General features: G+C 42.1%; 1 protein-coding gene across 2 annotated transcripts in view; it reads right to left on the bottom strand.

The window, feature by feature from the left end:
- EDEM2 (ER degradation enhancing alpha-mannosidase like protein 2) overlaps positions 1–27879 on the bottom strand; it is a 49610-nt gene that overhangs the window by 15522 nt on the left and 6209 nt on the right. The window contains exons 2-9 of one of the 2 annotated variants that reach the window (XM_019950634.3): positions 17445–17656; positions 15755–15895; positions 12393–12601; positions 12046–12156; positions 10125–10164; positions 8017–8122; positions 2786–2911; positions 607–818 (exon numbers count right to left, since the gene is read on the bottom strand). In XM_019950634.3, the coding sequence (XP_019806193.1) occupies positions 607–818; positions 2786–2911; positions 8017–8122; positions 10125–10164; positions 12046–12156; positions 12393–12499 (702 nt within the window). In that variant the 5' untranslated portion in view covers positions 12500–12601; positions 15755–15895; positions 17445–17656. Of the gene's footprint in view, positions 1–606; positions 819–2785; positions 2912–8016; positions 8123–10124; positions 10165–10355; positions 10547–12045; positions 12157–12392; positions 12602–15754; positions 15896–17444; positions 17657–27879 lie in introns of those variants that run through there. The other variant, XM_019950636.3, reaches the window with a different exon arrangement.

Below are 27879 nucleotides of genomic sequence, written 5' to 3' on the forward strand. Positions count from 1 at the left end.
GTTTGTAGGGGAAAGAAAAACTCTGGAGTCAAATAAGTTTGTGAAACGTTGAGTTAAGCAAAGTTAAATAGATGAATTTATCATAGGATTTGATAACCTTTAACCTGCTCGTGTTCATTATGACTCTCCAAAAAAAGGATACTATTTATAGTGTTGCCCAAGTTTAATTGACCAGTAATCATTTCCTCATGGAACAGCCATTCAACATCTCTCAAATCTTTTGGTTCTAAGAAACACAGTTTTACAAACAAAAATATGTAAAAATGAGGGCCAGACAGGCTGACGATCTAAGGTCACCGAGTGAGTCAGGGGCATGAAGCATATGACCCGCTCCCTAGATCAGAGAAGCTCAAGGAGCCAGAGCTTATCATGGCCCCTTTTCCTGCCAGAGGATGTGCTCTCATGCTCTCCTCCCCTCTGTGCCAAAGCATGAACTGGAGGCTTGGTCTACTTTTGGTGTCGTGAGCCTAAGCCTTGGATCACTCCTGAGGTCACCCTTAGTTTCCTTCGGCTGGACCGCAACTTGTTGCTCAGAGCCCTGAGCCTCATAAGCAGGGGCCAAGGTGGCCAACTTGAGCTAGACAGGAAGAGTGGCAGCGGACCTACCAGCCCAATATCTGACCGGCTCTCCCAGAGGCGCATCAGGGCCACTCTGGCCACGTCTTCGAACACAGGGTCACCGGTGAGGCTGCTCAGGGTGGCAAATTCCACGATGAAGGTCCCGATCCCTGCTGTGCAGGTGACAGGAGTCTCTCCTGGGTTCACGCCATGAAGCAGGTTCACCGTTCCATACGGCATGCCAGTGGGGGTCTGAAAGGCTGAACAATCGCAAAATTAAGAACCCAGATAGGAGCGGGGAGGTGGGCATGGGTGGACACAGGACCAAAGCCTGAGGCCTTGGCCAGCACTTCCCTTTTGTCTCCTGGGTGACCTGCTAGAGACTGAGCCAGAGAAGGATGAATGTCACAACTGGAGGGCCCTCAGTGGCCACCTAACCCAGATGCTGTCAAACACTGCTCCTCATGCCTTGGGCTCTTGCCTGTGGTGAGCAGGGAAGCAGCAGGCTGTGTTCGGGGGTATCACACTCCACACATGCTCACTTTAGCTAGAGCAGCTCTACTTTTACTTATTTTATATTATGCCTCAGAGCCCAGGCAAGTAACTGAGTGTGAAGCAGGCAGGGCTTAAGCCACAGGCAGTGGGGGAGCTGATGGCACAATGAAAAAGCCATTCATCTACTTCTTAAAACACCATTCTGACCAAATGAAACACAACTGAAGACTGTAAACAGTCCCAGAGCAGCCAGTTTAAGATCCCTGCTCTAAATAAAGAGTTTCAGGGGCTATGTTATTTTCTTTAAAAAGGATATAAACCACAAAACTGCCAATGTGGTCCAACCCTCAATTCACAGGTAGGAAAGGTCAGGCTTGTGAAGAAGTGACTCAGAGATCACAGAGAGAGCCAAACGGAGCTGGGATGGGAATGACTATCACGTGCCCACTCCCCCTCCCCCCGCAACGGGCCCAGTGCCCTGTCCACCTCACCCCAGTGCCTTCCAATTCAAGGCAAGGAACTAAGACAGCAAGTCAGAGGCAGAGATTTCCTCTCCAGGCTGAAAGGTCAAACAACCCCAAAGCAGCCTATGCGTCACCAAACTGTGAACAAAGTTGTCAAAACTTCCAAGAACCACAAGGTCCAGCAACTTTACTGTAATAAGAGAAACTTGCTATCTGGCAGACATGAGTGGTAAGCAAGGAGGATTCAAGTCACAAGCAAGAAGGGCCCAAAGGGATAGTTCAGAGAAGTCAGGCAGTATTAAAAAGGGGGTGGGGAGGTGACAAAATCCTGTTTCTCAGCGTGACTGCACTTTTCAATATGTATATTTCTCAATACAAAAAAAAGAAGGGAGCAACCAGACAGTTTCCCTCCAGGGATGAGTCACACAGGACATGACGTTTGTAAGGAGACATTCAGGCCGTGAGTGAGACCTGAACCCAGTTCGCTCACTCTCCTCAGCTCTTCCCCAAGGATGAGAGGCAAGTCCTGGGTGAAGGGGAGAAGTGAGACGGCCAAGAGGTTGGTGGAAAGCACAGTGTAACGTGTTTGGGTGTGAACAGCTCTCAGAGCCTCCACCACACCCTGAAGAGAACACAGCGTCCCGCTGATGCTGCCGAGCCCAGCTACTGCCCCTCTGGACAAACACTGCAGCTTGGCCTGCAGCCCTGGACATGGCTCAGCTACAAAACAAGTCCCTCTCATGTCTCAGTGGTGTTTGCGGTTCTCCAAGAACTTTCTCCTCTCTGACCTCATTTTACGTCTCCCCAGAGGGAGGCAGGAATTATGACTCCCATTTGATAGACGGGGAAATTGAACCAAGGAGAGGAAGAGCGGCTTGGTCAAGCTATTGGTTGTCAGAGCCGAGTCTAGAACCAGAGGTTCCGAACGCTCAGACCAAGGCTCTTCTCTGGAACCCTTTCATTCCAGTGGCGTGTGGGCCTGGGAGGGGGCAAAAGCACTCACTCAAATAAGGGCAAGAGCCTTCCAGCCACCAGGCTGGCCTTCAGCGCTCCTCGCAGACATTCATGAGGTCAGCTCATCCATCCTAGCCTAGCCGTCAAAATGCCAAGGACTCTCCTGTTTTCCATGGTGGGCGCCAAGAGGTAGAAATACCAAGTGTTTGGGTGAGCAACACGAGCAAATAATTCTGCACAGCCACTCTCTTCTCCAGCAAGAGCAGCAGGACCTACCGGACTTCATCTCTGCCCCATCTCCATGTGGGTCTTACCTGGGAGGAGTTTCCGGGCTGCCTCCTCAGCCATCCTCAGGAGAGGTCCCGAGCAGGGCCATCCAGCCTCCACTTCTACCCCAGCCCTCTTTGATAGCAGGTGAGCAGACAGAAGTCCTCCTACTACTACAGATGGTACAAAAAGCAAGTGTCAGAATCCTAAGGACCAGTCTTTCCCTTGTACAAATTAAACTTAATGCTCTGTTCAGTGGCTCACTGGGAAGGGGCTGGAGCCATGTAGCAAAAGAAGAGTCCTTAACCCCACACACTGGTACAGTGTTAAGTTCATGAAGTTTTTTTTTCTCTTGGTGGGTCACAAAAATAATGGTTATCGGGCTTCCCTGGTGGCGCAGTGGTTGAGAGTCAGCCTGCTGATGCAGGGGACATGGGTTTGTGCCCCGGTCCAGGAAGATCCCACATGCCGTGCAGCGTCTAGGCCCGTGAGCCATGGCCGCTGAGCCAGCGCGTCTGGAGCCTGTGCTCCGCCACGGGAGAGGCCACAACAGTGAGAGGCCCGCGTACCACAAAAAAAAAAAAAAAAAAAAAGGTTATCATTTTTTTGCAGTCCCTACTGTATACCAAGCACTAGGTACTACTGTGCCCTCTTCAGACGGAGATACTGTGGTTCAGAGAGGTAAACTGACTTGCCCAGGGTCATCCATCTAGTAGGTGGTAGGGCCAGGTCTGTCTGACTCCAAAGTCCACGCTCGTTGCACTTGGTCACTGTCTCCCCATCACCCCAAGACCAAGGGAGGATACTTATTACCTTCACTTTATTCATTTATCTATTTCAATTTATTACATAATATTTAGGACTTATAAAAAGATACAAAGGTTATCTGGAAATATGGCTAAACAGATATCCTGAATGGCCCTCCCACTGAAAAAACTGGTGACCTTGAGCTTCAGTTTTCCCCTCCTCCTGGCAGACCAGGAATAAGAGACAAAGGCAGGACCTACCCAGAGTGGGAAGTCTGATAGAAGATCCCTCCATGAAGTTGGGATCTGGAAGAATTATATACCCTGTGTAAAGATGAATTAAAAATAAACCCTACACACCTCCCCTAGCATAGAGTAAGGAAAACTGTATACCTCAAATCTCAATGCCAAGTAAAGTGAAGAAAAAAAAATCTCTCCTAAGAATTAATAACCACAAACTGGTACCCACTAAGTTTTACAGACTGAATTCACACTAACTGTGTAGTCTAGAAAACCTCAAATCTTTAGCCTAAGGTGGTTTTAGCAGATAATGCCTCCAGCCACATGGCAGGAGTAAACAAAAAATATATCTGGAAAAACCCACATTCAACCCGGGCCTCAAAGAATCCCACAGGTAAAACCTAGGCAATAACTGTTCATTAAAAAATAAATAGGGACATTTAGAGAAGAGCTAACGCCTATCCTTCTCAAACTCTTCCAAAATATAGCAGAGGGAGGAACACTCTCCAACTCATTCTACAAGGCCACCATCACCCTGATACCAAAACCAGACAAAGATGTCACAAAGAATGAAAACTACAGGCCAATATCACTGATGAACATAGATAAAAAATCCTCAACAAAATACTAGCAAACAGAATATAACAGCACATTAAAACGATCATACACCATGATCAAGTGGGGTTTATTCCAGGAATGCAAGGATTCTTCAATATATGCAAATCAATCAACGTGATACACCATATTAACAAATTGAAGGAGAAAAACCATATGATCATCTCAATACATGCAGAGAAAGCTTTCGACAAAATTCAACACCCATTTATGATAAAAACTCTGCAGAAAGTAGGCATAGAGGGAACTTTCCTCAACATAATAAAGGCCATATATGACAAACCCACAGCCAACATCGTCCTCAATGGTGAAAAACTGAAACCATTTCCACTAAGATCAGGAACAAGACAAGGTTGCCCACTCTCACCACTATTATTCAACATAGTTTTGGAAGTTTTAGCCACAGCAATCAGAGAAGAAAAAGAAATAAAAGGAATCCAAATCGGAAAAGAAGTAAAGCTGTCACTGTTTGCAGATGACATGATACTATATATAGAGAATCCTAAAGATGATACCAGAAAACTACTAGAGCTAATCAATGAATTTGGTAAAGTAGCAGGATACAAAATTAATGCACAGAAATCTCTTGCATTCCTATACACTAATGATGAAAAATCTGAAAGTGAAATTAAGAAAACACTCCCATTTACCATTGCAACAAAAAGAATAAAATATCTAGGAATAAACCTACCTAAGGAGACAAAAGACCTGTATGCAGAAAATTATAAGACACTGATGAAAGAAATTAAAGATGATAGAAATAGATGGAGAGATATACCATGTTCTTCGATTGGAAGAATCAACATTGTGAAAATGACTCTACTACCCAAAGCAACCTACAGATTCAATGCAATCCCTATCAAACTACCACTGGCATTTTTCACAGAACTAGAACAAAAAATTTCACAATTTCTATGGAAACACAAAAGACCCCAAATAGCCAAAGCAATCTTGAGAAGAAAAAATGGAGCTGGAGGAATCAGACTCCCTGACTTCAGACTATACTACAAAGCTACAGTAATCAAGACAGTATGGTACTGGCACAAAAACAGGCATATAGATCAATGGAACAGGATAGAAAGCCCAGAGATAAACCCACGCACATATGGTCAACTAATCTTTGATAAAGGAGGCAAGAATATACAGTGGGGAAAAGACAGCCTCTTCAATAAGTGGTGCTGGGAAAACTGGACAGGTACATGTAAAAGTATGAAATTAGAACACTCCCTAACACCATACACAAAAATAACCTCAAAATGGATAAAAGACCTAAATGTAAGGCCAGACACTATCAAACTCTTAGAGGAAAACATAGGCAGAACACTCTATGACATAAATCACAGCAAGATCCTTTTTGGCCCACCTCCTAGAGAAATGGAAATAAAAATAAACAAATGGAACCTAATGAAACTTAAAAGCTTTTGCACAGCAAAGGAAACCATAAACAAGACCAGAAGACAACCCTCAGAATGGGAGAAAATATTTGCAACTGAAGCAACTGACAAAGGATTAACCTCCAAAATTTACAAGCAGCTCATGCAGATCAATAACAAAAAAACAAACAACCCAATCCAAAAATGGGCAGAAAACCTAAATAGACATTTCTCCAAAGAAGATATACAGATTGCCAACAAACACATGAAAGAATGCTCAATATCATTAATCATTAGAGAAATGCAAATCAAAACTACAATGAGATATCACCTCACACTGGTCAGAATGGCCATTATCAAAAAATCTAGAAACAATAAATGCTGGAGAGGGTATGGAGAAAAGGGAACACTCTTGCACTGTTGGTGGGAATGTAAATTGATACAGCCACTATGGAGAACAGTATGGAGGTTCCTTAAAAAACTAAAAATAGAACTACCATACGACCCAGCAATCCCACTACTGGGCATATACCCTGAGAAAACCATAATTCAAAAAGAGTCACGTACCAAAATGTTCATTGCAGCTCTATTTACAATAGCCAGGACAAGGAAGCAACCTAAGTGTCCATCATCAGATGAATGGATAAAGAAGATGTGGCACATATATACAATGGAATATTACTCAGCCATAAAAGGAAATGAAATTGAGTTATTTGTAGTGAGGTGGATGGACCTAGAGACTGTCATACAGAGTGAAGCAAGTCAGAAAGAGAAAAACAAATACAGTATGCTAACACATATATGTGGAATCTAAGGAAAAAAAAAAAAGAAAAAAAGGGTCATGAAGAACCTAGGGGTAAGACGGGAATAAAGACACAGACCTACTAGAGAATGGACTTGAGGATATGGGGAGGGGGAAGGGTAAATTGTGACAAAGTGAGAGAGTGGCATGGACATATATACACTACCAAACGTAAAATAGATAGCTAGTGGGAAGCAGCCACATAGCACAGGAAGATCAGCTCAGTGGTTTGTGACCACCTAGAGGGGTGGGATAGGGAGGGTGGGAGGGAGGGAGACGCAAGAGGGAAGAGATATGGGAACATATGTATATGTATAACTGATTCACTTTGTTATAAAGCAGAAACTAACACACCATTGTAAAGCAATTATACTCCAATAAAGATGTTTAAAAATAAATAAATAAATAAGGGACTTCCCCAGTGGCTCAGTGGTTAAGAACCCGTCTACCAATGCAGGGGATACGGGTTCGAACCCTGGTGCAGGAAGATCCCACATGCCGCGGAGCAGCTAAGCCCGCGAGTCACAATTACTGAAGCCCACGTGCACAGAGCCCATGCTCTGCAACAAAGAGAAGCCACTGCAATGAGAAGCCCATGCACAACGAAGAGTAGCCCCCACTCGCCACGACTAGAAAAAGCCCACCCGCAGCAACAAAGACCCAACGCAGCCAAAAAAAATAGTTAGTTAATTAATTTTAAAAAAAAGAATCACTGGGTCAAAATTCATTGAAATGTGTAGATCTGTGCATTTCAGTATATGTAAATTTACCTCAATAAAATGAATGATTCATTAAAAAAAAAAAAAGATTCATTGGGAACCTGCTAAAAATACTGACTGTGGGACCCAACCCAGAGATCCCAATTCATTAGATTTAGAGTGGAGTCTACACAGCTGAACTTTTTAAAATGTCCCAAATGCTTCTGATGGGCAGTCAAGTTTGGAAACTAATACCCTAGCCTTGTACTATGTAACACAGTAATTAGTAACCACATGTCACTATTTAAATTTAAATCCATTAAAATTAAATGAAATTTAAAATTCAGTTCTTCAGTTGCAGTAGCCACCTTTCAAAATGTTCAATAGCCACATGTAGCTAGTGGCTACTGGACTGGACAACACAGATATAAAACATTTCCATCAACAATGCAGAAAGTTCTAACAAACTTTCAATAGGCAATAAGCTACAAGAAGGCAAGGATTACATCTTTCTTGCTCTTGGCTGAAAGCCTGGTACCAAATATATGTTAAATATGTGAGTAATCCTGGCATATTTCTTTTCAGTCTTTTCTCTGTCCCCTGCTCACTTTCATGTCTGAAACTGATGAGGGATCCCGAGACCTCCCTACCCAACCCTACAGGAGGGAAGACTGTCAATCTGGCTTGAGTCAAGTGCCCTGGCAAGGCTGGCGCTTAAGATCCTGTTTATCACCTCTTGGTTTACACAGAAGCCAAAATTCCACATTCTCCTTTCTTCCAAGGGCCCTAGAAGGCAGCCCTCACCTCGGATGTTGGTTTCAAACACAGAGGCGTTCACATCAATATCAAAGTCCACGTTGTCCTGGAGCACTTCAACCACTCTTTGGAATTCTGAGACATTCCCCAAAATCTGAAGGAAAGAGAGACCTGACTGTGAGGCTCTCAGGCTTGTGGGCACTGAAGATGCTAGATTCAGAGTCTAGGATCCTATGCTGGTGTGAATCCTACTTATTCAACTTCAGACCTACAGTTTCTGTTCTAGGACTGCTGGTAACAGGAGAAAACACTGAGAGCTGGAAATCACACAGACCTAGTATCAAGAGACTGGTAAAGTAAATTCTTTGGTACCAATTTAAGAATTTTTATGTACTCATAAAATGTTTAAATGAAACCAATATAAAGACTGTAGACCACATAAGGAAATCTTAGCTTGACATTTACAGTGGATATTTATTGTTTTTAACCTTGTCACATTCAGCCTTATAGAAAATACTGCAGGTTGGTTGGCCCAACATTGATTCTCAATCTTCTTTACCCTTGTAGCTCCCAGCCATAGAGGCTAGAAATCCACATATTTGCTTTCTCAGTCTCATTTGCTACTGGGTGATTGTGTTACCCAGTCAATTCTGAGCTTTGTAAAGTCTACTAGGGGCACTTCTCAGAAAGCTCCTGTTTTCCTAACAGAAAGGGACAAAACACAGTTGGCATGGCTTTTACTCTTTTTCTTTCTGCTTTGAAAGCAGACTTGATTTCTGGAGCTGTGGCAGCCATCTTAGGCCATGAGGTACTAAGCATGAGAATGAAAGTCAGTATACTAATGATGGTAGAATGGAAGGATACAAAGAGCATGGGGTCTCTGATGGCGCAGTTAAGCAGCTGATCCAATGCTAGAAATTACCTTCATTCAGATTTTCTTATACTTGAGAAAATTAAACCCTTTTGTTTAAACCATCAGTCAAATGCAATCCTGATGCCTTTTATTCTGATATCAGTGTTCCAATTTTCCCTTGAGGAATCACCCTTCTTCCACAGTCACTCCTGTAATTTGAAGAAGCTGACTCCATCCCTTCAGCTGCAAGAATGGGCACTTCACCTGGACCAGCCAACGTACTATACCCCTTGGCCAACTGATTGATTCAGGGATAGATGTGTAACCCAAGCCAGATCAGTGAGACTCAGTCCACGGAATTAATGGAAAAGGACTAATTCTCTCCACACACAGGTTACTAAATAAGTGGGATGTGCGTCTGGAGTTACCATTGGCTACCCTGCCAGCTTAAGGAGAGCCTGAGAATACAGCCAGCAAGGAAAGTAGAAATAAGAGATGGAGAAAGAGATTCCTAATGACGTTATTTAAATGTCTGGAACCAGCTGGGTTTGAAGTCAGTCTTTACCTGGACTTTTTAGTTATCTGACTCAGTAAATTTCCTTCCTGTCTAAATCAGTTTGATCACTTGCAGCTGAAACAATCCTGACTATCTCAGCATTCAAAGCCCTCTATGATTTAGACCTAATCTATCCTTCTAACCATGTCTCTCACTGTTCTTCTGTCGACTTCAGTACCCACTATTCCCTGATTTTCTGCCCTCAGACATGCTGTTCCCTCTACCAGAAATCTCACTCTGTGTCTTCCCATTTCCAAATCCAACCTATTTTCGATTATCTAAATCTCACCTTCCCTAGGAATCCTTCGATTCCTCCAGCTGAAATTAACCTCTTCCTCCTTTAAAAGACTCCAGCAAGTTTATCCCCACAACTCTCAGGGCATCTATTTCTTTCCACATTACGAGAATCTTTGCATAGGCAGGAGCCTCCCTCATTCCTGCACTCCCCCAGAGGGCTGAGCACAGTGCATGAAGCAATTACTCATAAAATGTTTGTTAAATGATGACATGAATCTTTCTCCACATTGTAGCCAGTGATCTTCTCAAAACAGGAATCTCATTTCCTACCCTCTTCTTGAAAAAAATTCCACTGGCTTTCCACTGCCCCCAAATTAAAGATAAAAATGAAAGATGAAAATAAAAAGCCCAGGTGAAGAATTCATTTTTCACCCACAGTCAAGCTACCAAAAGAAGAAGGATATTGGTCATGCAGTGTTGGAGAGGAAAAGGAATAGATGAGACACTTACCAACAAGGTGTCCAGAGCATCAATAAGAGTCAGAGAAAAACTGTAAAAGGACAAAAACCCCAGCTGCTTAGTAAGAAAATCAAACAAACACCAGTTATTAAGGCTGCCCCAGATCAGAGACCCCAAAAACTAATAAGTGAAGCACAGCGATGCCTCTGCCAGTCCCACCTGAAATCACAACAGAGAAGCCATCGTGAAAATCGCCGGGAACCTCTGACCCATTTAACGTACCTGGGAGGTGGGCTGATGTATAACATCTCATGCAAATAGCTTGACTGTAGTTAAACACATTGCCTATATTCTCTGGCATTCTTCTCCACCATAGGGAGGCAGTATAAGATTGTATCTCAGAGCGCAGGCTTTCCACATCTAAGAATTTATCTCGCAGTGCACAGAACTGTAGCCTTGAGAATGCTCATGGCAATATTGTTTTTAGAACAGCAAAAAGCTAGAAATAACCCAAATGTATACCAGTTGAAAAGTGATTAACCAAACTGTAATACATTCAAACAATGTGAAACTATGAGGTGGTCAAAAAGATTGTTATCAAGAGTTCTATGGGCTAAGGGGAAGACATTCAAATTATATAGTTAAATGAAAAAGACAAGGTACAGAATAGGCAGTGTCGTGTGTCGTATTCTAACTGCATTTTTCAAAAAGAGACAATATAGACAGAAAGCAGATTAGCGGTTTTTTGGGCCAGTGGTGGTGGAGGGATTATTATTTATTATTATTTATTATTATTTATTTATTTATTATTATAAAGGGCCACCAGGGAACTTTCCAGTGTGACAGAAATGTTCTCTATCCTGTGATGGTGGTCACTACACACTTAAAATGGGTGCATTTTATATAAGTTACACCTTTAAAAGGTTATTTTAAAAGATACACATATACATACCTATATGATGGTATAAACCAAAAATATTTCTGGAAGGATACACAAGAAGGTTAACAGTGGTTGGAGTTCTAGGGTATGGGAGATATTTATTTTATTATATGATATTGGACTGCTTGAATTTGCCATTTACTTGTATTACTTTTTTCAACTAAAAAACGAAAACCAGCACAATTTGTGTTGAGCTTAATTTCTCCAGTCCCTAGCATATTCATTTGTAAAACAGAGATAACAGCAATTAACTCCTAGGGGTGTTAATTAAATGAGATGACACAAGTAAAATGCTTAGCACAGTGTTTAATCAAGGTTAGCTTCAGCTAAATGCAATGATTCTTCACTTACTCAGCAAGGAACAAGATAGAGAATTCCATCTCTCACAGATTTTTCTTCTAGTGGAAGTGAGAAAGACAAACTAACACATAAGTGAAAATGACAGTATAAGAGTGAGAAGTGCTACGAAGAAAATAAAAAGGGTGGTTTGTGAGAGTGACCTGTTGGGGTGGGTATTTAGGGGAACTGATGGTAAGGTGACAGTTTGAGCTGAGATCTCAAGAAGCAGTCAGGGATGTGAGGGTAATGGGGGAAGTGGGTTTCAGTTACACTAACAACAAAGGCTCTGAAATTTCATGTTTAGGAGAGTTACATCCCCTCCTAGGCCTGTTTGCCCACTTATAACATGAAGGGGTTGGGTCTTCTGACTTTTTGAAGCCCTTCCACATATCCTAAGCCTCCAGAGATTTGCCCAAGTCCTAACAGCTGGTGTCTGTCACTGCTGTGGCCAGAGCCCGGAGGTCCAGACCACCAGGCTAACCCAGCCTTTTTCCACTATGGGAATCCAACTTTCCAGGAGGCTGGGTGGATCCTGGTGGTGCTGGCCTGAATTAGGGGGAACGCGACCCCACGCTAGCTAGGAGGTTTTTCTGGAACCGGTGAGATCATGAAGCCACCAGCTCCAGCATACCCGCCCGCCTAGGACCGGACTGCCAGACCCAGGCCGCCCCCTTGCTCCTCCGCTCGCACTACCTGCCCCAGGTGTCGTGCCCGTCACAGGTGAGAGGTCGCAGCTCGTCGTAGGGAAAGGCATTCTCCAGGTAGCTGTCGTAGGCGTGGTAGAACATGGCCTTGACTCGCGCCCTGGTGCGGGGTACGAGAAATAAGTCAGAGGACCACCAAACGAAACCAGGCAGAGGAAAGGACAAGAATTAGGGCGGAAAATGGTCATCACCACCTGATTTCTGCGAGGAGCCCAGTGGCGGGGTCCCAGCAGGTCGGGGGGGGGGGTGGTCTGGGATGGAGGGAATGGGGAAGGGACCAGGTCTGGGATTCCCATTCCCCAACTATGGAAGGGCAGGGAGCCTGACCCCCTTCACCTGTAGTGGGCGGGGTCGGGCGCGGTGCCATCCGGGCCGGGCGCACCATGGTGCAGGGGTAGCAGAGCACACAGGAGGCCAAACGGGACGAGCAGCCGGAAAGGCATAGAGCGCGTGCCCTGTCAGCGCCGCCGCTGCAGCAGCAGCCGCAGCCACCCGCACATCCTGCGACCCTCTGCTGGTTCTTCCGGGAATTAGGAGCACTGCGCCTGCGGGCCGATGAGTCATCCATTCACTTCCGGACTACAAGCCCCAGAATACAATGGGCGGTGAAACCCAAGCAAAGAGCATCTTGGGACATGTAGTCTCTGAAGCGGAGATCAACGTGTCTTAAAAGACAGTGGCTAGTACAGCTACTATTATTAATTAATGTTTTAGCAACAGCATTTTTAAAATATTTCTTAAATTTAATTATCTTTATTTAAGTATAGTTGATGTGCAATATTATATAAGTTACAGGTGTACAGTATAGTGATTCACAATCTATAAAGTTTATAACTCCATTTATAGTTATTATAAAATATTGGCTATATTCCCTGTGCTATACAATATATCCTTGTAGCTTATTTGATACGTAATAGTTTGTACCTCTTAATCCCCTACACTTATGTTGCCCCTCCCCCCTTCCCTCTCCCCACTGGTAACCACTAGTTTGTTCTCTATATCTGAGTCTGTTTCTTTTTTCTTATAGTCACTAGTTTATTGGTTTTTTTAGATACCACATATAAGTGATATCATACAGTGTTTGTCCTTCTTTGTCTGACTTATTTGACTTAGCATAATGCCCTCCAAGTCCATCGAAGTTGTTGCAAATGGCAAAAGTTTCATTCTTTTTTATGACTGAGTAGTATTCCATTGAATACATATACCACATCTTCTTTATCCAGTCATCTGTGATGGACACTTAGCTTGCTTCCATAACTTGGCAAATGCAAATAATACTGCTATGAACATTGGGGTGCGTGTATCTTTTTGAATTAGTGTTTTTGTTTTTTTCAGATATATACCCAGAAGTGGAATTGCTGGGGCATTTGGTCGTTCTATTTTTGTTTTTTTTGAGAAACCTCCATACTGTTTTCACAGTGGCTGTACCAATTTACATTCCTACCAACAGTTTACAGAGGTTCCTTTTTTTCCACATCCTTGCCAACATTTGTTATTTGTGGTCTTTTTGATGATAGCCATTCCTTCAGGTGTGAGGTGATATCTCACTGTGGTTTTCATTTGCATTTCCCTGATGATTAGCATTGTTGAGCATCTTTCCATGTGCCTGTTGGCAATCTGCATGTCCTCTTTGGAGAAATGTCTATTCAGATCTTCTGCCCATTTTTTAACTGGGTTTTGTTTTTTTTTTGATATTGAGTTGTATGAGCTGTTTATATATTTTGGATATTAACTGCTTATTGGTCATATCATTGGCAAATATTTTCTTCCATTCAGTAGGTTGTCTTTTTGCTTTCTCGATGGTTTCCTTTGCTATGCAAAAGCTTTTAAGTTTGATTAAGTCCTATTTGTTAATTTTTGGTTTTATTTCCTTTGCTATAGGAGACTGATCCAAAAAAACATTGCTATGATTTATGTCAAAGAATGTTCTGCCTATGATTTATTCTAGGAGTGTTATGGTTTCAGGTCTTACATTTATGTTTTTAATCCATTTTGAGTTTATTTTTGTATGTGGTGTTAGAGAATGTTCTAATTTCATTCTTTTACATGTAAGTGTCCAGTTTTCCCAGCACCACTTACTAAAGAAACTGCCTTTTCTCCATTGTATATTCTTGCCTCCTTTGTCATAGATTAATTGACCATAAGTGTGTGGGTTTATTCTGGGCTCTCTATTCTGTCCCATGGATCTATGTCTCTGTTTTTATGCCAGTAGCATACTATTTTGATTACTGTCTTTGTAGTATTATCTGAAGTCAGAGCAAATGGTTCCTCCAGCTCTGTTCTTCTTTCTCAAGATTGTTTTGGTTATCCAGGGTCTTTCGTGTTTCCATACAATTTTTTAAGATTATTTGCTCTCGTTCTGTGAAAAATGCCATTGGTAGATTGATAGGGATTGCACTGAATCTATAGGTTGCCTGGGGTAGTATGGCCATTTAAAAATATTAATTCTTCCGGGCTTCCCTGGTGGCGCAGTGGTTGAGAGTCCGCCTGCCGATGCAGGGGACACGGGTTCGTGCCCCGGTCCGGGAAGATCCCACATGCTGCGGAGCGGCTGGGCCCGTGAGCCATGGCCGCTGAGCCTGCGTGTCCGGAGCCTGTGCTCCGCAACGGGAGAGGCCACAACAGTGAGAGGCCCACGTACCACAAAAAAAAAAAAAAAAAAAAAAAAAAATATATATATATATATATATATATATATATATAAAAATTCTTCCAATTCAAGAACATAGTGTCTCTTTCCATCTGTTTGTGACATCTTCAATTTCTTTCTTAGCAACAGCATTTTAAAGGACTTGTGTACTAAGACTGTATGGGTACTTTAAATATATTATCTTTTTTTAAAACCACCTTATTAAGCATGAAGGCAGAGACCAGTGGGGCCTCAATATTTATTAGTGGATGTATTTAAAGATGGATGAAGAATGTTCAGCCTTTATCATAATTAGAATTTTATTGAGTTTCCCAAACGAGTTCCTTGCTAATCATGTAAGAGACAACTTACTTCCAAAGCTGCTACTCTCAAGATTTTCAGAAATCCCTTCAGTTCTAGGAATTCATGAAATCTTGACATTCCTTTCCTCCCATTTGGGACATGGTCACATCATCATGGTCTCTTCAGTCTCCATCCCAATGCAGAAGCTACCCCCTCCCAATTCCCTGGACCATCTCAGCCCTGCACCTCAGGGCTGCAGCCCTGTAGGTTACCCCATGTGAGAATGAAGACCTGGGACACTATAGCTTTGAGAAGGTTGTGACCCATTTTTCCATTTTCCTTCTTGCAAGTTCCCAGAGTTTTGTCAGCCCTTTGGACCACAGCAACACACATGACTTTGGGCAGTGTGATGTGCAGTAGAATCAACCCTAGATTTGAAGTGCGACCAGGACTTCAATCCAACTTTATCACTTGAAGCCTCTATATGTGACCCTAGGCAGGGCCCTCCCCTTTTGTGAGCCCAGCTTCTTCATATGTAAAATGAGGAATTTGAACAAATGGATCTCTGAGGTCCTTTTAACCTGAGCTTTCTGTGATGCTAGGATTGGCCATCCTCTGCTCTTTGCTAAAAAATGGCAGCTCAGTGCCTTGAGCTGCAATGAAGGCATGTTTGGTCTCCTTTGGTCCAAAGTCCTTGAAAATATCCCTCAGATATATATATCCTGAAATTTCGCCAGTAGATACGAGAATTAAAACCTTGACTTACCCCAGAGATCTTGAGGTAGTACAGTACAGAAGTTAAAAGTGTGGGCTTTAGATTTGAGCAGACCTGAGTTGGAATACTAGCTCCATCACCTGTTAAGAGTGTGGCCCCACCAGCTTTTCTTCTGAGCCTCATTTTACTCATCTGTAAAATAGGAATAATATTAGTATTATATTCACCTAATAGGATTATGAGGGTTCAGTGAGCTACTGCATATAAAGTGCTTGTCACAGTGCCTTTCAGAAGAGACAAACAAAAGATATTAGGATGCTTTTGGAAACTCTTCTTGGAAGTGCCAGATGGAAGGGAAAGGAGATGACAGTAAATTGAGACTTGGATACCAACACAGGGGCACGGTGTTAGTTTTCTGTGACTATGCTAACAAATTATAATTACCACAAACTTGGTGTTTTAAAGCAACAGAAATGTATTCTCTCACAGTTCTGGAGGCCAGAAGTCTGAAATTAGTTTCACTGGGCCAAAATCAAGATATTGGCAGGCCCAGAGCCTCTAGGGAAGAATCTGCTCCTTGCCTCTCCAGCTTCCCAGGGAAAAGAGAATGTTACTGACATTCCTTGGCCTGTGGCCGTGTCACTCCAATCTCTGCTTCCATGTTCACATCACCTCCTCCTCTGTGGATTAGTATCATATCTCCCTCTGCCTCTCTAAGGACACTTGTGACTGCATTTGGGCCCTACCTAGATAATACAGGATAATCTCCCATCTCAAGATCCTTAACTTGATCACATCGGCAAAGACCCTTTTTCCAAACAGGGTACACTTAAAGATTCCAGGAACTAGGACCTAATTGTCTTTAGGGGGCCGTTTTTTTTCAGCCTAGCATAATAGGTACTAAGCATTTTTTGGGTCTGGGCCCTTCCATGCTATGAAACTCAGCCAGGCCTAAGTGTCCTTCTCTACATAAGTCCTGTCACTTATCTTCTTGTCTCCATTCAAAACTCTCATGTGGATTAAATGTTTGCAGGGAGAGTGGGGCCAGGTTGCCTGGATTTGGTAATGATCGGTCTCTTTTGATGAGCAAGATTGAAATACTCATAATTTTTCTTTGTTTTCTGTTTCTAGCTTGATAAAAATGTGCATTTCCACACTGTCACAGAGCAAATACAATCATGACTTATATTTTCACAATTTATATGGTTGATTTCATCGTTTTTCATGAGAAAAACTCTTTTTTTTTTTTAACCTTTTGGAATGTATTAGGTCTCTTCCTTCTTGGCTTTACCTCTCACTCTGTGATTATAATACTAGATTCTAAAAGGTTGTGGTCCATCAGAGAAATGTCAATCTTGAATATTTACTCATGAAGACTCAGAGTAACCTTAATTTCCTGATTCAAAATCTGGAAATCGACAATGCTACAAAGGGTGTCTGGGGATTAAATGGGATAGTGGTGAAAATTCTAGCACAGTGACTAGAACGTATTAATTTCTTAATAAATATTCTCTTCCCTGCGCCCCATTCCTCTTTTTTAAAACGTGGGGGTATGTTAATTAGTTCCATTTATTGGGCATCTGTCCCTAATAATCCCAGCTGTTATAGGCAATAATTTCTGCCCTCAAGAACTTGAAGCACAGTGCTGGGTATACAACGAAGATTACAAGTCAAGCCACCGAACTTTCCCTTGAAATGCCTGAAATTTTGCTAGAAAGGAAAGACATCTTTTGGAGAATACCTGGAATCATAGAGTGTTCAAGTTTTCCTGTGCATGTTTGGAGGATGGGCAGAGTGTATTAATACCCCAGGTCAGTATTCTTGAACTCTGTGTCGAGTGGAGCAAGCCGTGGACTCGTGGTCAGAAGTCCTTCGTTCTATTACTGGTTTAGTCGTTGTCTCTGTGTGATCTTGGGCAAGTCACTTTCCCTTTTGGGGATTCAGTTTCCAAATCTGGAAAATGAGAGAATGAGACTACCTTTCATACAACGAAAATGTTAACAGATTCATAGAGTTATTGCAAAAAATCAAGAAGCAGAATTCAATACACATTAACTGCAGAAATTTCCCCCCAGAAACAATCAAGAAGCAGAATAAAACTGTAGGATGACACTCCAAATAAAATTTGATTATTTCCCAACTGAATAATAATAATAATAAAGAAGAGGAGAAGGAGAAGGCCAAAATGTCTAGATAATAGCAAGAATTTATATAGCAGTTACTATGTCCCAGGCTCTGTTCTTGGGACGTTCGTCCTCACCACGATCCTCTGACACAATACTATTATTATTACCATTTTAAAGATTTTAAAAATTGAGACACAGATTTTAAAAATTGAAGAGAGGTTTAGTAATAATCAACGTCTCACACTGAATAAGTTGTAGAGCCAAGATTCAGACCTAGTCTATATTCTACTACATTGATGAAATTAATGACAATTGTATAAATAAAAGTCCAAAACAGAATTAAAACGTGGGGATCTGGGCTTCCCTGGTGGCGCAGTGGTTGAGAGTCTGCCTGCTGATGCGGGGGATGCAGGTTCGTGCCCCGGTCCGGGAAGATCCCACATGCCGCGGAGCGGCTGGGCCTGTGAGCCAGGGCCGCTGAGCCTGCGCGTCCGGAGCCTGTGCTCCGCAACGGGAGAAGGCCACAACAGTGAGAGGCCCGCGTACTGCAAAACAAAACAAAACAAAACAAAATGTATGAAAATTTGTGACTTACAAAAATAAAATGAAGAAAGGAAACAGAGGCAATTTGATTCCAAGTCTAATTAGTCAATATCACTGTCTTTAAGTATTTAAATAAATGTTTAAAAAAAAAAAAGTGGGGATCTGATTGACTTCGGCAGTATCCTCTAACTTTAGCTTCATGCGATTCTACATTCACCATTCCCTTCCTTTTTGCTGGAAAGTCAGAATAAAAGGTTCAATTCCCTGAAGCTGGAAGCCCAGGCATTTTAGTTTTCCTTTGACCCAGTACTCTTAACTACTTTTAGCAGGGAAGTATCTGGAAGTTCCTTTTCTAGCATCTGGAGGTCATATGGTTCAAGCAGATTCTCTCAACTCCCAGAGCAGAGCTTGCATACTACATACTTTTGGACTGCCAAGACATAGCTAGTTTGTTCCTGGGAAATTTCCCATCTGTTGCTTTGTAGAAATGCTCGAATTTCCCGTCCCCAGTATATACAAAATCTAGAGCACGTCAGAGCCCTAGAACACGTTTTTTTTGTTTGTTTGTTTTGCGGTACACGGGCCTCTCACTGTTGTGGCCTCTCCCGTTGCGGAGTACAGGCTCCGGACGCGCAGGCTCAGTGGCCATGGCTCACGGGCCCAGCCGCTCCGCGGCATGTGGGATCTTCCCGGACCGGGGCACGAACCCGTGTCCCCTGCATCGGCAGGCGGACTCTCAACCACTGCACCACCAGGGAAGCCCTAGAACACGTTTTTAATGCTCATATTCCATGTAAACATTCTCTAGGTTAAATCTGCCTAGAGAAACTTAGTCATCCTGGTTATATTTAGGCAAAAGTACAAAATCAAGAAATGACCACCCACAGATGGTCTCATAGTCTGGTTAGTCCCAGGCCCTGAGCCAGATTATAATCTTTGAGATCTCAAGCCTTGAAAATGGTGTCCATCCCTCATATGCAATTCAAAACAAAAATAATCTTATTCTATAAAATAAAGGGAGGTGATAGCCAAAAGATGGAAGCAATGCAAGCATCCATCAATGGATAACAGGATAAACAAAATGTGATATAAATACAATGGAATATTATTCAGTGTTAAACAGGAAGGAAATTCTGACACGTGGTACAACTTGGATGAACCTTGAGGACATGACGCTAAGTGAAATAAGCCAGCCACAAGAGAACAAATGTTGTATGACGCCATCTATATGAGGTACCTAGAGTAGTCAAATGCATAGAGACAGAAAGTAGAGGGTGGTTGCCAGGGGCTGGGGGAAAGGCAATGTGTTACTGTTTAATAGGTACAGAGTTTCAGTTTTGCAAGATGAAAAGAGTTCTGCAGATGGATGGTGGTGATCGTTGCACAACAATGTGACTGTACTTAATGCCATTGAACTGTACACTTAAAATGGTTAGGGCGGTAAATTTTATGTTATATGTATTTTACCACAATTTTCTACATTGAAAAATTGAAAAAAAATAAATGGATAGTGGTCCCCAAAATTTCTGATTTTTTTCCATGTTGCCTACTGCACTGCCTTTTTGGAAATATCCAGTTCTTTCAAAAATATATATACATGTTCTTACGGAGGGGAGAGATATGTGCCTGCTTTGCTGATGCCCAAAGCAGATACTTCTTCTGCCTATTTAATGAGACAGAATTGGCATTACAACACCCCAGGCTGAAGGAAGGAAGAGCATAGGGTCCTGCAGGGTTCCCCACTCAGTCTACCAGTTCTATAGGTCCCAACTCTGATGCTGGGGAGAAGGAAAAAAGCCTAACAGAATGAAAATCCTTTCAGCAAATATTTATTGAGAGCCTTATAATAATAACCGTATCTACTAAACTAAACTTACCAGTGTTAAGAAAAACTAACTAAAACATGTTACTAAAGTAAAAAGATGATTATGTGACCTTTTGATGTCACAATAAAGCACTGATCAGCAAGTCTACTTAAGAGTCATCTGCCTCTGAAGAGCAATTTAACATTATTTACACAACTGATTAGGGCCCAGACATTTCACAATTCTGTTAAGTAATAGGATGGGATGATTTCCTTTTCTGTCTAGTAGAGAAGATAATCCTTAAGGTTATGGTTTTATTACCCTGTAGGACCTTAATCCATTTGAATATAATTTAGCAATATCATTTCAATATTTTTCTTTCCAGTGACTATAAAACCCCCAGTTTTCGGGAGGGGGAGGTGGCCGTGGTGGGATGAACTGGGAGATTGGGACTGACATGTATACACTAATATGTATAAGATAGATAACTAATAAGAACCTGCTGTATAAAAAAATAAAATAAAATTTAAAAAAAAACCAGTTTTTATATTCTGTTTTGAGCTAGCTTTGTCATCCTGCTAGCCCCCTTACTAATGAGTTAAATGAAATTTTGACCCATGCTCACTGTTTGTATGAGAATTATGTGTTTAACATGCTGAGAATTAGCCTTTACACTAAATGTCAGATCCTAGGTTAAGCAATTCACAGACCCATGATACCCCTTTGAGGTAGTTTCTATTTTTATTCCCATTTTCCAGATGATGAAGCTGACGCACAATAAAAGATTAAATACTTTTCTAAGGGCCAATTATGTGCCAGGCATTTTGCTGGTCACAATTTTCTCTCCTTCCCTAGATGTTCTATTTATTTGTTCATTCATCCAATAAATATCTATTGAGCACTTACCATGTGCCAGGTACTCTACTAGCCTTGTGTTACAGAAACGTTAAAACCCATTCCCTGCCCTCTTACAGCTTTTGGTATGAAGGAGAGATGATGCTTAAACAGATAATTATCATGGAAAGAAGTTAGCTGTGACGAGGGGAGAGGGCTACGGTAGAACAGAGGGAATATCCAACACAGATTTGCGTGACATCAGGGAAGGCTTCCTGGAGTAAGAGACACCTACTTTAATAGGTATTAGGTGCGCCAAAAAGGGGGTGAGAATTATCTGAAGATAAAGTCTCCATTCCTTAGTATAGTATGACAGACTCTTCATCGGACTCCTACTTACCTCTTCATATCACTTTGCCCTCCCCGCTGCCCACCTATTCCGTTTTGGCCACATTTAAGTACTACTAATTTCTAAAGCATGTTATATTCTTTCTCCTCTCATATTACATTCTTTTGCACCTTCTTCTCCCTCTATCTGAAAGAACTCTTCCCCACACCTTCTGCCCTTCCCCCACTGCCATCCTTCATTTGCCCTGCAGGACCACCTGAGGCATCACCTCTTCCAAGAAGCCTTCTCTGACTCCCAGGCTAAGTTAGAGGACTCTACTCTCATAAGCTCGATCCCCCTCATGCTCCCCAACCCCAGTCCTCTACGTGCTATAGACTAAGATAGCAAAAATACCACGTGCCCGGATCTGTACTAAGTGGTTCACTTATATCATTTCATTCTCACCACAACTCTATGAGACAGGTATTATTATTCTTCCTATTTAACTGATGGGCTCAGGGAGGCCAGGTGGCATGCCCTATATCCCACAGCTAGCAAGTGGCCAAGCTGAGATGTGAGCCCAGGCAGCTTCACCCCAGAGCCCATGGCCTCATCCTTGGTGTTACACTCAATACCACCTCTGCTCTGGGTCCTGGGAGGAGGAAGCAGGCTGAGAAGAGAACACAAAGATGCCTTCCAGGGGGTTACAGTCCAGGAGAGAAGGGGATAGAAGGTGACAATATAGCTACAATGAAGCTACCAGGGGAGGCAATGTTCCATTGGTTTTGTGAGTAGAGTGAGAAGTCAAATATAGCTGGGGTCATCCTGCAAGGCTTTCAAAAGGAAGTGGTATCCCAGCAGGGCTTTGAAGGAATGGAGAGGACATGGAGAAGTCTAGAGAAAAACAGCAGGAGAGTAAAATATATATAACAAGGATAATACCTCATGAAGAATTGTCTTCAACAGCGCAAGGTTAGTTTAACACTAGAAACAATGCATTTGCCAGATTAACAAATTAAAGATGGAAAATCATATGATCATTTCATTAGATGATGATAAAGGATTTAAAAAACTCGAAACATTTATGTTAAAAACTCAGCAAACTGGGAATAAAAATAATCTTCCTAAAGAAAAAAAGATTCTTCCTTACTCCAATAAACGGTATCTGGTTTTTTTTCAATATAGCAAACATCATAAAAGCTTTCCTTTTTTTTTTTTTTTTTATTCGGGACGCGGGCCTCTCACTGTTGTGGCCTCTCCCGCTGCGGAGCACAGGCTCCGGACGCGCAGGCCCAGCGGCCATGGCTCACGGGCCCAGCCGCTCCGCGGCACGCGGGATCCTCCCGAACCGGGGCACAAACCCGCGTCCCCTGCATCGGCAGGCAGACTCTCAACCACTGCGCCACCAGGGAAGCCCAAAGCTTTCCTTTTTAAGCCAGGAAAATGAAAAGAATACTCACTTATATTTTCTATCATTTCTATTCAACATTGTACTAGAGATCAGAGCCAGAACAATAAGTTAAGAAAAAGAAACTATAAAAACGAAAGGAAGGAATAAAACTATCACTATCTACTAATGATGTGACTATGCATATAGAAAATCGAAAGAATCTACAAATAATTACTGAAATAAATAAAATAGTTAAGGTTTCTAGATACAAAATCAATGCAATAAAATTATCAGTATCTCTATATACCAGCAATAAACAGAACATGAAATTTCTTGTAATTACCATTGTCAATAACATTTTAAAATATGAAGGACCTAGGGGAAAAAATCTAACAAAGGATGGGCAAGATGTCTAGAAAGAAACTCATGTAACTCTGGGAGACACCAGAGGAGATAGAAATAGAAATAAATGAAGAGATATACTCTATCATGCGTTGGACAATTCAATATTGTAAAGATGTCAATTTTCCCCAAAGCCATTAACACATTAAATGCAATACCAACTAAAATCCCAACAACTTGACAAAATGATTCTAAAATTTATGTATAGAAATTCAAGACTCAAAAATAGCCAAGACATGGGAATTCCCTGGTGGCCCAGTGGTTAGGACTCCTGCTTTCACTGCCGAGGGCCCAGATTTGATCCCTGGTCGGGGAACTAGAATTCCGCAGGCTGTGTGGTGTGGCAAAAAACAAAAAACAAGACACTATTGAAGAACAAGGTGGGAAGACTTGATCTGCAAGAAATGAAGATATATTATAAGTCTATACTAATTGAGAGACTGTGACATTGGTGCAGGGAGAGAAGAATAGGCCACTGAAACAAAAGAAACACATTTACTATATGTCAGAGATGTCACTGCAGATCAGTAAGGAAGGGCAGACTTTCAAGAAGTGGTGCTGGGACAATGGGCTATCCACATAAGGGAAAGTAATCTTTTCTTTTTTTTTTAATTTAATTTATTTATTTTTATATAGCAGGTTCTTACTAGTTATCTATTTATACATATTAGTGTATATATGTCAATCCCAATCTCCCAATTCATCCCAACACCACCACCACCCCACTTTCACCCCTTGGTGTCCAAACATTTGTTCTCTACATCTGCGTCTCTATTTCTGCCTTGCAAACTGGTTCGTCTGTACCATTCTTCTAGATTCCACATATATGCGTTAATATACAATATTTGTTTTTCTCTTTCTGACTTACTTCACTCTGTATGACAGTCTCTAGGTCCATCCATGTCTCTACAAATGACCCAATTTCGTTCCTTTTTATGGCTGAGTAATAGTCCATTGTATATATATACCACAACTTCTTTATCCATTCGCCTGTTGATGGACATTTAGGTTGCTTACATGACCTGGCTATTTTAAATAGTGCTGCAATGAACATTGGGGTACATGTGTCTTTTTTGAATAATGGATTTCTCTGGGTATATGCCCAGTAGTGGGATTGCTGGGTCATATGGTAATTCTATTTTTAGTTTTTTGAGGAACCTCCACACTGTTCTCCATAGTGGCTGCATCAATTTACATTCCCACCAACAGTGCAAGAGGGTTCCCTTTTCTCCACACCCTCTCCAGCATTTGTTGTTTGTAGATTTTCTGATGATAGCCATTCTAACTGGTGTGAGGTGATACCTCATTGTAGTTTTGATTTGCATTTCTCTAATAACTAGTGATATTGAGCAACTTTTCATGTGCTTCTCGACCATCTGTATGTCTTCTTTGGAGAAATGTCTATTTAGGTCTTCTGCCCATTTTTGGATTGGGTTGTTTGTTTAATATTGAGCCACATGAGCTGTTTATATATTTTGGAGATTAATCCTTTGTCTATTAATTAGTTCACAAATATTTTCTCCCATTCTGAGGGTTGACTTTTCATGTTGTTTATGGGTTCCTTTGCTCTGCAAAAGCTTTGAAGTTTCATTAGGTCCCATTTGTTTACTTTTGGTTTTATTTCAATTACTCTAGGAGGTGGGTCAAAAAAGATCTTGCTGTGATTTATGTCAAAGAGTGTTCTGCCTATGTTTTCCTCTAAGAGTTTTATAGTCTCCGGTCTTACATTTAGGTCTTTAAACCATTTGGAGTTTATTTTTGTGTATGGTGTTAGGGAGTGTTCTAATTTCATTCTTTTACATGTAGCTGTCCAGTTTTCCCAGCACCACTTATTGAAGAGACTTTTCTCCATTGTATATCCTTGCCTCCTTTGTCATAGATTAGTTGACCATAGGTGTATCGGTTTATCTCTGGGCTTTCTATCCTGTTCCATTGATCTATATTTCGGTTTTTGTGCCAGTACCATATTGTCTTGATTACTGTAGCTTTGTAGTATAGTCTGAAGTCAGGGAGTCTGATTCCTCCAGCTCCATTTTTTTCCCTCAAGATTGCTTTGGCTTGGGCTTCCCTGGTGGCGCAATGGTTGAGAATCTGCCTGCCAATGCAGGGGACACGGGTTCGATCCCTGGTCTGGGAAGATCTCACATGCTGCAGAGCAACTAAGCCTGTGCACCACAACTATGGAGGCTGCGTGCCGCAGCTACTGAAACCCATGTACCTAGAGCCCCTGCTCTGCTACAAGAGAAGCCACCACAATGAGAAGCCCATGCACCGCAACAAAGAGTAGCCTCCACTCACCGCAACTAGAGAAAGCCCGCACGCAGCAACAAAGACCCAACCCAGCCAAAAATAAATAAATAAAATAAATACATTAAAAAAAAAGGGCTTCCCTGGTGGCGCAGTGGTTGAGAGTCCGCCTGCCGATGCAGGGGACACGGGTTCGTGCCCCGGTCCGGGAAGATCCCACATGCCGCGGAGCGGCTGGGCCCGTGAGCCACGGCCGCTGAGTCTGCGCGTCCAGAGCCTGTGCTCCGCAACGGGAGAGGCCACAACAGTGAGAGGCCCGCGTATCGCAAAAAACAAACAAACAAAGATTGCTTTGGCTATTCAGGGTCTTTTGTGTCTCCATACAAATTTTAAGATTTTTTTGTTCTAGCTCTGTAAAAAATGCCATTGGTAATTTGATAGGAATTGCACTGAATCTATAGATTGTTTTGGGGGTATAGTCATTTTCACAATATTGATTCTTCCAATCCAAGAACATGGTATATCTCTCCATTTGTTTGTGTCATCTTTGATTTCTTTCATCAGTGTTTTATAGTTTTCTGAGTATAGGTCTTTTACCTCCTTAGGTAGGTTTATTCCTAGGTATTTTATTCTTTTTGTTGCAGTAGTGAATGGGAGTTTCCTTAATTTCTCTTTCTGATCTTTTGTTGTTAGCGTATAGGAATACAAGAGATTTCTGTGCATTAATTTTGTATCCTGCAACTTTACCAAATTCATTGATTAGCTCTAGTAGTTTTCTGGTGGCATCTTTAGGATTGTCTATGTATTGTATCATGTCATCTGCAAACAGTGACAGTTTTACTTCTTCTTTTACAATTTGTATTCCTTTTATTTCTTTTTCTTCCCTGATTGCCACAGCTAGGACTTCCAAAACTATGTTGAATAATAGTGGTGAGAGTGGACATCTTTGTCTTGTTCCTAATCTTAGAGGAAAGGCTTTCAGTTTTTCACCATTGAGAATGATGTTTGCTGTGGGTTTGCCATATATGGCCTTTATTATGTTGAGGTAGAAGGAAACTAATCTTGACCTCTATTTCCCACCATACACCTAAAGGTGAAAGACAAAAGTATAAAGCTTTTGAAAATAAATAGGAGAATATCTTCGTGATCCCAGAGTAGGGAAGGATTTCTCAAACAAGGAACAAATAGCATGAACTAACAGAAAAGACGATAAAGTTGACCATCTTAAAATTAGGAATTTCTGTTTATCTAAAGATAAGATAAAGAAAGTGAAAAGATAACATTTGTGTGCTCTGTGTTCAGGAAACCAGAAGGAGCAGGTTTGGCTGAGACTGGAATACTTGGAAAGATAAGGCTGGAAAGATAAACAGGTACCAAGCCAGGAATGCCAGGCTCCCACCACTTGCTAGGCAGGCAGGAGCTGGAATCATCCTACTTTAGGGGCTTCTTTTGGGGTGTGTGAGTGTGTACAGGGGAAAATCTTTTTTTTTTAACATCTTTATTGGGGTATAATTGCTTTACGATGGTGTGTTAGTTTCTGCTTTATAACAAAGTGAATCAGTTATACATATACATATGTTCCCACATCTCTTCCCTCTTGCGTCTCCCTCCCTCCCACCCTCCCTATCCCACCCCTCCAGGCGGTCACAAAGCACTGAGCCGATATCCCTGTGCCATGCGGCTGCTTCCCACTAGCTATCTACCCCACGCTGGTCAGTGTATATATGTCCATGACTCTCTCTCGCCCTGTCACAGCTCACCCTTCCCCTTCCTACAGGGGGAAATCTTGAGGAAGATTCATATCTATTCCTTTGCCTCTCCTTCAGGAAATCCTACTTAATGTCTGCCCTCCATTCCTCCTGTGGCACAGTCAGTTCTGTTTGCTGCCCCCAAAGCCAAGTTTCTTTCTTCTCTCTCCCACCTATTGAATACGTACTGTGTTCTGGCACTTTGTACGAGTCATCTCATTTACTCTTTCAGGATGGCCTGATAGTTAAGAAAACATATTTGGGATACAAGTCACTTGGATTTGAGATCTGTCTTTACTAGTTGGGTGTCTTCCAGCAGGTCAAGTAACTGTTCTATGCCTCTGTGTCCTCAACTGTAAAACGGGAGTAATGGCTATGTCTTCCTACTTTTCATAGGGCACTAGTGAGAATAAAACACAAGTACTCTGCTGACTTAATACCATGCTTAGCACATTGTAAGCTCTCAATACATGTTATTGTTATTACTTCACATCCTAAGGGGTAGGTGATCTCTGAAGGGACCACACTCCGCTGTTATCTGTTGTTATCCGAGTTGGGCCTGGTTGCTTCAACTGCCTCTCTTCAGTAGCTAACAGGGAGGGAGAGGGCTGGTCCTGTGAAGTCCCGCCAGGCACTCTGCCAGTCCCCAGCTCAGCCTAGCTCCTACGGACCTGGCAGGGCCTCTCCTCACCTACTGGGGCTGCACCGGCACTGGCCCCTGCTCAGCTTCCTGTCTCCCTTATCTACCCCCCA

The sequence above is a fragment of the Tursiops truncatus genome, chromosome 15, assembly GCF_011762595.2.
Source record: "Tursiops truncatus isolate mTurTru1 chromosome 15, mTurTru1.mat.Y, whole genome shotgun sequence".
Lineage (NCBI taxonomy): Eukaryota > Metazoa > Chordata > Mammalia > Artiodactyla > Delphinidae > Tursiops > Tursiops truncatus.